The sequence below is a fragment of the Ctenopharyngodon idella genome, chromosome 5, assembly GCF_019924925.1.
Source record: "Ctenopharyngodon idella isolate HZGC_01 chromosome 5, HZGC01, whole genome shotgun sequence".
Lineage (NCBI taxonomy): Eukaryota > Metazoa > Chordata > Actinopteri > Cypriniformes > Xenocyprididae > Ctenopharyngodon > Ctenopharyngodon idella.
The window spans coordinates 15,301,932-15,314,221 of record NC_067224.1 but is presented as its reverse complement, the minus strand read 5'-3'; the positions used below and the strand labels follow the sequence as shown (position 1 = coordinate 15,314,221).

General features: G+C 36.3%; 1 protein-coding gene across 1 annotated transcript in view; it reads left to right on the top strand.

Annotated features, from left to right (window-relative positions):
• cert1a (ceramide transporter 1a) overlaps positions 1 to 12,290 on the top strand; it is a 32,890-nt gene that overhangs the window by 1,823 nt on the left and 18,777 nt on the right. Inside the window, 2 exon segments of the mRNA XM_051892840.1 lie at positions 550 to 684; positions 4,834 to 4,950. Of these exon segments, the coding sequence (XP_051748800.1) occupies positions 550 to 684; positions 4,834 to 4,950 (252 nt within the window).

Below are 12,290 nucleotides of genomic sequence, written 5' to 3'. Positions count from 1 at the left end.
TTGTTTGTTTTTATTACTGCCAAAGTAAGAGTGGTGAACTTTCTTCCCCTGTGTCCGATTCTTCTGATGCAGGAATGGTTGGTTGGTTGGTTTGTTTGTTTGTTTGTTTGAAAGGTTTGTTTTAGCTTCTCTCTACTGCACAGGTGTGAATTTGCGTTTCCTTCAGCCTGAGGCTTATTTATTTCACTTTTGGTGTGAAGGGGCCTTTACATTTGCCAAAATTATACTTTTTTTGTCGTCGTTGTTGTTATTAAAAACAAACAAGCAAGCCCAGCCAAGGTGAGAAAATGTAACACAAACGTAATGTAATGGATTACTTTCAATAAAAAGTAACTAACACAATTCGTTACTTTTCTTATGGAGTAACGCAATATTGTAATGCATTACGTTTAAAAGTCATTTTCCCCAATACTGAAAGTCTCCTGCTGAACTTTGAAGCCTTGAACCTTCAGGGAAGTTTAATCTTTATGTTGCAAGTATGTGGAGTCATGCAATGATAACAATAAGCCATGTGATATCAAGTATGATAAACTTTTTGTTTGTCTCCAGTGGACTAACTACATTCATGGATGGCAGGACCGCTGGATTGCGCTGAAGGGCAATATTCTCAGTTACTACAGGTCAGCAGATGAGAAGGAGTACGGCTGTAGAGGGTCCATCTGTCTCAGCAAGGCTGTCATCACGGTGAGGCTAATCTGTTATGTTTATCTGTATGATTATCAAAGGCTTATCTTGACTTCACAGTGATATGAATTGCAAAGAGCTGATATGTATACTACAGTGTGAAAATGTTTGAGCAGTAATGCTTCCTGTATGTCATGCAGTGTTAATCCATCTGCTATTGCCATGGGAAGTAGTCGCACTTGTTTTGGGGGTTTCTCTTGAACAGCCTGATTGTTTCAGGTGGACAAAGCAGAACATGAGGTTGAGTACAAGGGTACTTCTCTGCTTACTTTGAACAGACACATCCTAGTGTGATCCATACTAAACATCCTGCAAGACTTAAACTGCACAATTGTTGCGGTGATCTCAAATATAACTGCAATAATTTTACTGCTTTTGAAGTTGTTTCATAATTGAATAACTTTTCAACATTGACACTGTTATTGAACTAAATTGAATTAACATTGAACTCACTTGGGCTGAATAATGACACTATTCTGTATTCTGTAGAGCTGCCAAATGGCTGACATTAAAGTCATTTCATAATTGATGAACTTTGTAACATTAACACTTATTTTCCTGTTTATTACTATGAAGCTGCTTTGGATATGTGATTTTACTTATCAGAGGTTATTTTCTGTGCAAAGAGATGAATTTCAATTGTTTGTTGTCAGAAAGATCATGTTTTCTGCTCAAAGCTATTTATTTAATGTATTCCCACAAAACTCAAGTAAACTTGGAGTCAAAATTAATTAGCCATCATCCCAATCTTGTTTAAATTAAAAAAGAATAGTTATTTTAATTTATATTGCTGCACTGTATGTCTGTGAGCTGGACTTTTGCATGTTGTGGAGGTGGTTCAAGGGCAGAAGTCTTGGCAGTAAGACTACAAGGAAATGTCCAACAAAGCTGCATTGTATGTCTTTAGGTTGGTGCACTATTGCTACATTGTTCTGGTATTGAGTGAACTGAAGTAGTCCTGAGGATTAGAACAGGGTGAGCAGAACCACAGGAACGTCCTGTGACGGATGGTGCATATCACATATCTCATTGTGAAAAGGGTGATCTGGGAGCAGTTCTCACTTTGACTGTTCCAATAAAAATGGAGAGAACCTGCTTGAAAAGTACTGCTCTTAGATTCACAATGCTCATGGCCCATATGTCTTTATGGTGTTTATTAGGGGGTGTTCTTTGGTCTGAAAAAGTGAACTTGTCTAAAGGCCCATCGTTAAAGGTCACGGGTTGTTTGGATGTAGATCAAGATCTCAAAAGATTGTTGTAGAATCCAGTTTTGATTTTCTGGCTGCATGAATCCGGTTTGAAGACCCACTTTGAAGCCTGTCTGGTCCCAGAGTCCCCTCTGGAATGTCTGTGTTCAGGTTGATTTCATTGCGTTTTGTAGGAGGAGAAAACCGAGATGATCTGATGATAACAGATGTTACTCAAACACTGATTGAATTCAGCAGCCCTGCTCTGGGCTGGATCTGCTTTGTCTCTGATAAGAGCTGTTCTACAAAATCTGTGTGTGTCCCAAAGACTTCATGCCCACTACCCCTGCAGAAAACACTTACTACAAAGTATGTCCACTGTAAAATGCATGAAATTATAGTTAAATTATAGTTTTAGCCCTTATTTTGCTTTTTTTTGGATAATACCTTTAAAGGATTAGTTCACTTTCAAATAAAAATTTCCTGATAATTTACTCACCCCCATGTCATCCAAGATGTCCATGTCCTCCTTTCTTCAGTCGAAAAGAAATTAAGGTTTTTGATTAAAACATTGCAGGATTATTCTCCTTATATTGGACTTCAATTGGCCCCAAACGGTTGAAGGTCAAAATTACAGTTTCAGTGCAGCTTCAAAGGGCTTTAAACAATACCAGATGAGGAATAAGGGTCTTATCTAGCGAAACGATCGGCCATTTTCTAAAAAAAAACAAATAAAAATGTATACGCTTTATAAACACAAATGATCGCCTCGCAAGTGCTTCTGCCAGACCGCCTTCCTTATTCTTCAAAAAGCTTACGCTGTATGTCCTACACCTTCCCTATTAAAATTACGGAAAAAACGGAACTGGCGCCTTGTGTTGTTGAGTTTGGCTTGTGTTGTTGAGAAGACGCCGTTTTCTGCGCTGCAAAAGCAAATCCACTTTGCATGCACTTCCAAAGGATGAGGACTCAGACTCGAATTGAATCTGTAAAACCGACGCCAACATTACTGTTTGTATATCTGAGTATACAAGTGCTGAGGAAGCCTCCAGAGCTGAAAATATAGTAATGGCGTTTCATTTCCAATACACTCTGTATAAGCGGTACACCAATCAAACAGACTGGGCCATCTGACCAATCAGAGCAGAGTATGCTCTCGGAAATGAGGGATTTAGAAAAACTGATCCCTTTATCGAACCATTTTAGAGATGATGCTGCAAATGTATATTATGAATTTTTTTTTTTTTTTTTTTTTTTTTAAACCTTGGATGCATGTAAATTGTAAGAGACCTTTAAAACAAAATTAGTAACCTTTAAAATAGCATAATAGGGGACTTTAAGGCAGATAATTTTTTTTTTTTTTTTTTTTTTTTTTAAATACACTTAAGTTTTTGTTGGTTTTACCTGTTTAAACAATGGTGTTCCAACAATTGTCTCACATTCTTTTATTTAAAATTGTGCATATCCTAAATTGTTTTGGGGTAAACTGCATATTTATAAGAATATATAATTAAACATTTGTTTCATTTATTATCATTTTTTTTTTTTTTTTTTTAGATTTTATAAACTAATCATAAAGTAAAACAACTACTTTAAAGGTGCAGTAGGTGATCTGGGAAATGTTAACTTTAGCCTGCTAGCATTGAAAGCATACGATCCCACCCTCCCTGCAAATCGCCGTCCAAAGCCACACCTCCTCCAAAACACATGAACGCGCGCAGACCAGAAGCGAGATAACCAGAGACAACATCACTGGATTTGTCATTCATCGTTGAGAAAACTTTACAGTACATTGAGTAACTTTAAATACATAAAAATAGTTCCCGATTAGACACTGGGTGCTGCTGTCGTTGAACTAATTCGTAAATGTACACAAACTACATAAGCTACAGTATGCGTTACTATCAAAACACATCAAAATCGAATCATACCATGTACCTACCTGTCCAAAAGAAATATTGCAACCGTCGCATCATTTTAGCTCTTTTCTGGACCAGACGTTTTTTCATCGTAGCTTTTTCTAAGACTGTCTTTTTTTTCGTAGATCCTTTTCCAGTGCCACTTGTTGTCGGTTCAGGAGGAAAATTAGGTTGTTGCTGTTTACCTGCCATTCTCACTATCACAAGAAATGCACTGATGAAGTATATGATGTCTGCGTGAACAGGCTGCGAAGTGGACTGTAAACACACAATGACCGACAGGGAACTCATCATTTTGTTTGGACCGAATGCAATGTTTGAATGAATATTTTATGGTTCTACGCCTTCCACAGACGATATATATTTATAAAAATACATTTAGACCGCTTAACATACTGATTGCTATCAGGATATGAGGAGACTTTCAACCAGCATAACAAAAAAAATTCTGTAGAAAATCACCTATTGCACCTTTAAGTAATTATAGTTTCAAATAATTGACCAAAACTAGCATTTAATTAATCTGTTGATTTATCAACAACTGATTGTTATTAATTTGTACTAAAGTGTTTCAGTTGTCTGACAGTCAAATGTCGTGTGTACGTGTTCAGTGCAACTTCTTAGCAATTGAACCTTGAATTGTTTGCTCATTTAGGTTCATTAGATAAAATTAAGCAACTAAGTAAGAAAGAAATGACAGTCTGGCAAAAGTATGGATTGGTAAAGATGTAAGTTATGGTTTATGGACAATTTGTGCACTACTTAAAGCTAGCTAGTGGTTTCCCCTAGATTTAGGGGGTCTGCGGGTTTTGTTTTACTGTTAAAGTGGTCTGCCATCTGAAAATGTTTGCAGTCTACTGACCTATTCAGTAAATGCAAATCTATGATGTGGTGGCAGGGACTTGTTTATCAGGAACAGCAGGAAAAGGTGCTCCAAAAACATAATGGCAGAGAGAATGGAAAGTTTATGACCCTTGTTTAATCCATTTTCCAACATGTTCATTGTTATGATCTGTTCTTGTTTTTGATGCTTTCTCTTTCAGCCTCATGAGTTTGATGAATGCCGGTTTGACATCAGTGTGAACGACAGCATCTGGTACCTGAGGGCTGAACATCCTTTGCTCCGGCAGCAGTGGATCGATACCATCGAACTTCACAAGGTGAGTCCCTCAGAAGCAGCAAGATAAACTGCTCTAGCTCCAATGTCTTTCTGATAGTGAGTGATCATGTTTGTGTTGCAGAACCTGAATAGGTGTTTTATTTCCTTTGTTGGGGAAACGAGGGTGTTGGAGGCATGGTGCAGTGGAATGTGTCCTGCATGCTTTTCTTTTTTTTCTTTTTTCTTTTTTGGCTATCATTTCCTTGTGCTGTCATTTGAGTACACAGTGAGTTACTTCTTAGGGGATTCAATTGTGTAAATCATGCAAACCTGTGTATTTTTCATAGTTTAGTATTAAGGACTTTTTTATCTTTGTTGTGTTCTTTAGATTTGCAGGTGTGTAGTAGATAAATGACGTGATACTTATTTTTTGCCACATTCAAGACTTGGAAGTAAATGTCCACTGCTATAATACAGTGAATGGCTTAGAAGATCAAAACAATAACAAAAGTAGCGTTCTCTGATGATAATCCAACGCATTAACCCCATAAATGCAGAAAAAAGGAAAGTACAGCAAATCACAACTATCATAACTATTCAGTTTGACTGCGGCGCTGCAATATAAATACTCAGTACATACCAAATGATCTGTATAAGACAAAGCAATAGTGACACATGGTAGAAACGCTGTTATTCACACTTGTGTGTTGCGACATTACTGTCAGATCCAGTTGGCACTTATTTTCAGTCTTTCTGAAAAGCCTGCATCAAACTGTTTTGTTTAAAACAAATCCGCAGTAAATGAAGCAAACAAGCGAACAGTGTCTTACTGACTTGATCTGACTGGAACTTTGTTAAAAATAAAGTTCACCCATGCTTTCTTAATGTTAGGATCACAAGAAAGGCAATGCAAAGACTGTTTTTTTTTTTTTTTTTTTTTTTGTCATATCATCCAAAATGTTAGGGGTGTTACAAGTGTCCTGATACGGTAATGAAAAAACCCTCAAAATAATGAAAGAAAGAAAGTAGTTTATCATAATCCTTTATTACTATTTCTTAGGGGGAAAAAATGTTTTTTTTTTAAAACTGCTTCACTCCAATTTGTAAAAACATGCTGAAAAAAATAAAACAGGAAATTATATCATAAAAAGGACCCTGCAGAACCTCATGACTGTGTGTCAAGGTCAATAGGTGTCTTAAAATACCAGACAATTTGACCTGTTTATGAAAAGGCAAGGTTAGTTCAAGTTGATAAAAGATGTTGTGTGCTGTGACTCCTCAAATGTTATGTTGTTTATTTATAAATATACATTTTTAAATATGTATTTGGAAATGATTGACAAGAATACATTTCTAAGAACTTGGCGTGTTTATTTAATCTAGATTTTCTCTTCTTTATCACATACACTCTTATGTGCCTTTGACCGTAGTAATGCATCCCTGTACGTACTGCACCTGCCATGTTGGCATTGTCCTTTGACCGACTACTTACAGCAACTGCGAAAATAATTTACTTGTCTTGTTGAACATTTGTTGAACATTGAAAATTTCTTAGTGCATATTGTTTGCTTACTGTGTCATGACTAATTTGACATACTGTATTGCTTTTTTTTTTTTAATATACATACTTTTTTTGCCAGGGAATGGGATTGTCTTGGAAAATTTTAGCTCATCTATCTGAGTGACATGTTGGCTTCTTTTGCATGAGGAGAAACATAATATTTATTGTGTCTGGCATTGGTTTGTGGTGACGTATTATGTCTTGAGAGAGATTTACAAAGGCAGGGTCCTGAGGAATGTGCTGATTTGAATGGCTCTCACATGTGCGAGTAGAGCTGAACTCAAAAGGAGTGGAGCTGTTTCTACACAGCTGGTGTTTGGATCCAGGAAAGGGTGTGTGTGTGTGTGTACAGTTGCGTTTTCAGGCAGCTATTTAGCAGATACATTTCTTGAAGTATCATAATGTTTTATGTTTGACTTTTGTGTGTTGAGAAGAGTCTGTGAGAGAAACAATGTTAAGTTCTTTGCTTGTTTTGAAGGTCATAAAGGCATAAACTGAAGCTTTGTGGAGTTGTGAGAACTCAGCAGTGAGTTTAGTTGTTAAATGACCTTTTTGGAACATTGTAATATTACTAAACAAATGCAGTAGAAATACTTAATAATACAAATGTTCTCTGACAGTTTTACACTCACAGACACTTCTGCCATCTGCTGGTGAAGAGTGCTATAGCAGTTTTGTCATGTGACTAAAAATCTGTTTTACCACTCCAGACAGGAGCCTTTCTGTTCTCTTGAAAGATAGAATCATTCACTCAGAAATGAAAATGAAAGGAGTCATCATTTATTCAAACTCTTTTCCCAAACTTATGTTTTTCTTACTTTGGTTGCACACAATTGGATATGATTGGCAGAATGTCCTTGCTGTTCTTTTCCATAAAATAAAAGAGGGTGGGAACTGTGGCTGGCAAGTTCCAAAAATGTCATAAAAAGCACCATAAAACTATAAAAGTGGTCCATTTGAATTGTGCACTACAATACAAGTCCTATGAAGGACCTAACCGAATTTTGTTATTGTTTGCTTGAGTATTTTCCCCCTTCATCCTGGTTCTCAAATCTCATGCACATTGCACACTTTCAGACTTGGACACATTGTGCTATGGAAAATTTTCAATAGCTATGTTATGTTTAGATGCACTAATTTTCATCATTTGGAATGAATCCAATCTGATTTGCATTTTAAAGATGTACACTTTCATGGTAACACTTTACAATAAGGTTCATTAGTTAACATTCGTTAACTACATTAGTTAACATGAAATAATAATGAACTGCACTTATAGAGCATTTATTAATCTTTGTTAATGTTCATTTCAACATTTACTAATACATTATTAAAATCTTGTTAATATTAGTTAATGCACTGTGAACTAATATGAGCAAACAATGAACAACTGTATTTTCATTAACTAATGTTAACGAAGATTAGTAAATACAGTAACAACTAACCACGAGCAATACATTTAATACATTAACTAATGTTTAACTAATGAACCTTATTGTAAAGTGTTACCACTTTCATTACTAAAATGATGGAAAGTATTTACAAGAACAATATTGCATCACCGCTCCACTGCAGTGAGTGGGAGCTGTTAAGAACAAAAAGAAGAAAGAGGAGAAAAGCACACAAACATTTGAAATGGGTCATTATTATATCAGAAAGAGAACAGGTATGCAAAACAATTTTAAAATATGTATTATGAACAATTATATACATTAAAAATATAAGACAGAAAACCATTTCAACTATAGCATGTCTATTTTCCTATTTTTAAATGGGAGATTTAAATAATCAAATAATAACTAGGACATTATTTTCCTATTATTAAATAATAATTTATTCGTATTCCAAGCATATGACATTTTATTTACAGCTGACGACCATCAGACTGACCATGTGAGCAGCGTGTTTCCGGGTTCGTAGGATAACAGAACTTGCTCCTCCACTGTAAATAAAATGCCATCCGAATGCATGAGTTTTATCACTGAGGTGTCATGCAAATTTATTTTTACAGATGTCCACATGAGAAACAATTATCATCCGAATAGGGCTTTAGAATATATCGGATATGTCGGATGACTTATATGGACCACATTTATTTACTTTGTTTTTAGACTGCCCAGTCTCTAATCACTTCTATTGTATGGAAATTGTTTCTGGTTTTCTGGTTCACTCGTCTTCCTGCAACAAAAATGTAAAACAAAAATAGTAAAATAAAAAATTCATTATGAAACATAATAGTACAATTACTTAAAAACCTCATGTTCCCAACAGTGGCCTAGCGCAAATCCGTGAACCACAAGTGGAGGGGTGTGATATTAGTTACAAGTCATTACTTTCATGAAAAATTTAAATAGAATTTAAAAAATATTTTGATTCAAATATTTTTCCATTAATCTATTAGTGTGCATTTACATTGCTTTATGCGTAATTGCGTATCTATTTTGACATGTCATATTTTTGTCCCGTGCTATGTTTATCACTGTCAATTATTGCAATTTCGGGAGTGAATCCCGCATTTATATGCAGATGAGGCTATCGGTCCTCATAGCAGCATGAAGAACAAAACTTTTAGTCAGTGGATTATGCAAACAGCGCTCTTTATAATCACCAAAAAACTGTCTCTTATCTCAGTTCATTGCAATCTCACAAAGTTCCATTATAATCAATGATGCTGTCTACACTGCACAATGAATCTCTTATTTACAGCATGTCTATACTTTGTTTGGTAATGAGAGGATTCGTGAGCGTCCAGAACTCAGCACTGAACAAAAACTCCTGTGTTTCGAGTGGTGAGTGGATTCTAACTTAAATACCTCTGATTGGCCATTACGTTCAAGAGATCAACAGATATGTCTGTAATTGGCTACATTGCTCACTGCTGCAAAAACACGTTATAAATGGAAACATTTGAAGTTCTCCAGAATGCTTAGCTTGCTCTGAGCATTTGCCAAATCTGTTTCGCCAAAACGATATTATTACATTATCAACTGAGGGTGCATTGTGGGGCACCCCTGCAGTGTGTGCCCTGCGTGCCTGTCCGCTACGGCATTGGTTAATAAGAGTTCTTCAATTGATTTACTACAGCGAATTAGTGTGTCAAAGGTTTTGTCAGTGCAGTGCAAAGGTTTATTCAGTTCTACATTTCTGCATGACTGTTATACAGTCCCATAATTGTATGTGGTATGCTTATAGTTGGTACCACATAAAATATATTTAAAGCTTTACTCATGTCCATCTATCTCCCCAAAATCTCTTATCTAAAGACAAACTGACCTGATGAGTCTGTTGTTTCAACCTGCCTCTTATTTCTGCTCCATGTGGCTTCAAATCTAATGTTATTTGAATCACCAATCCCCCAACATAAGAGTGCAGTAGAGAGGCTGTTGGCACTTAGGTCAGCGTTGTTTATCGCGAATCTCCATTCGTCGAGGTGAGCTTGTGTGTGTATGTGTGCGTGGGTGATGCAGGCTGGGGTGGATGGGCATTTTACGCTCGCAATCGTCCAGCTGCATGTATAATTCATGAGTATATTCAGTCGCATGAAGAGGCTGCAATGAAAGCCACAGCAAGAAGACCTCTGAACCAAAATAAAGGGGCTTGATTGGATGTTTTAGGTGTTGGTGCAGTTCTTAAATGCATTGATCCACTTTAAGATGAGCGCTGAGATGAGGAGTACAGCACAAGAGACAGAGACGAGAGCACACGCCCAGCAGGATCTGAGGTCTCCTTCTTAAACACGCACGCTCATGCATTCACTTACATGCTGCTGGATTAGATGCGCCAAAATGACGGCAGGAATTCTGGATAATTTATGTTGATTTTATTGCAGTTAGGTGAGTGTTGCATGTGCGGCAGCTCTGGGAGTTTCAGTGTTTGTATGGTTTGCCATCTATCTCGCTCTCTTTCTCTCTCATTCTCCTCCACATGCTTTGCAGACCCACCCACAATCTCTCTGATTTTATACTGCCTCAAAAAACCCACCTCACATAATTTCTTCACATCATTGCGAACCTTCGTTGCTGCTTGACCATGTGCTGGTGAATAGTCTGCAGTCAGTGCATTGGGAATTCTGGGAGTGTCCAGCAAGAGAACTGGGAATTCTTGGAGTGTCAGAGGGAAAACTGAAAATTCTGTACGGAGAGAAAATTTGGAATTCTTGGAGTGTCCAGATAGAGAACTGGGATTTCTTGGAGTGTCTGGAGAAAGAACTGGGAATTCTGTGACCCCCTCGAGAAGGAGCACTTTTGGGAGCGCCTGGAAAGAGTAGTGGTCATGCTGGGGCCAAGTACTCAGGACTGCAGCAGTGCCTTGTCCTGCTTTGGCTGCTGGAATGGGCAAATGGTGGGCGTTAGCACATTAGCATTTTAACTTATGTCATTTACTTTTCAACATCCAGCACTCGTACTCAATCGTTCATCATGTATTCATGACCAGTGACATGATTTTGCTGGGGAATTCAATTGCAGTAATCACTTCCATCATTCATTGATTGGGATGAAGCAGGACTGAAGCAGGTTATTCCAGCTTTTTCTAAAATATGTTTTTGTTTCAGTTTTTTTAAGGATGATCCATATATTAGTATTTTCATTTAACAACCTCCCACTCTGTCATTGGCTATTAGTTAAAGCACTTTATAAAATTAAATCTTCCACAAGCCAAGTGTCAGCAGTTTTACAGTGCACCCATGAAAGGACTGAAACAAAGGCTTTTACAGTCAGGTACAGTGTCTTCTGACCAAATAAAGGAGTTGCATGTGAGTACCGATTGCACTTAACATGGCTTTTTACACTATCATCAAAGGTTTGGGGTCAGTTTTTGAAATGAGGTCTGTTATGCTGCATTTATTTGATATATTATTACAATGTACAATAGCTATTTTCTGTTTTAGGATATTTTAAAGTGGAATTTATTCCTGTGATGGCAAAGCTGAATTTTCAATTGAAAACAGTTATGCTGTTTAATATTTTAACCTTTTTTTTCCAGAATTCTTTGAATAGAAAGTTAAAAATAACATTTATTTGAAATAGAATATTTTTGTAACATTTTAAATGTATTTACCTCCTTGTCACCTCCTTGCTTAATAGAAGTATTTATTAATTTCAAAAATATAAATATAAATATTAAAAAATCTTACTAAACCCAAACTTTTGAATAGAAAGTTAAAAATAACATTTATTTGAAATAGAATATTTTTGTAACATTTTAAATGTATTTACATCCTTGTCACCTCCTTGCTTAATAGAAGTATTTATTCATTTCAAAAATATAAATATAAATATTAAAAAATCTTACTAAACCCAAACTTTTGAATGGTAGTGTACAAGGCTTGACATTAACTTTTTTGCTCACCAGCCACTGTGGCTAGTGGTTTTCCAAAGTTACTAGCCACTCAGCATTTTCACTGGCCACAATTATGACCAATACCATGGGGAAGAACTGCCATATAGATATTTTTAATATTATCTCATAATTTGGCAGCAGGTATATTAGGCTGCTGTCACTTTAAGACCTGACGCACAGATCCATTATACTGTTACACACGCGTTTTCTTTCTCAACTGTTTACGTTCACTTAAAACATAACTGACTGTGTTTATGTGAATACTCACCAAGACCTGCATTTTGACATTATTTTGTGTGTATTTGACTGTTTATTGTTTATTTGGATCCCCATTAGCTCCCACAAAGTGGTTGCTAATCTTCCTGGGGTCCACAAATCTGTACAAAACAGAAAAATCATACAAATAAGTAAAATTAGAAAAAAAAAATGCATTTACACTAATCACATCACAAAACTATACCTATACATTTTAGCAGTAGCAGCATCTAAAACATACATCT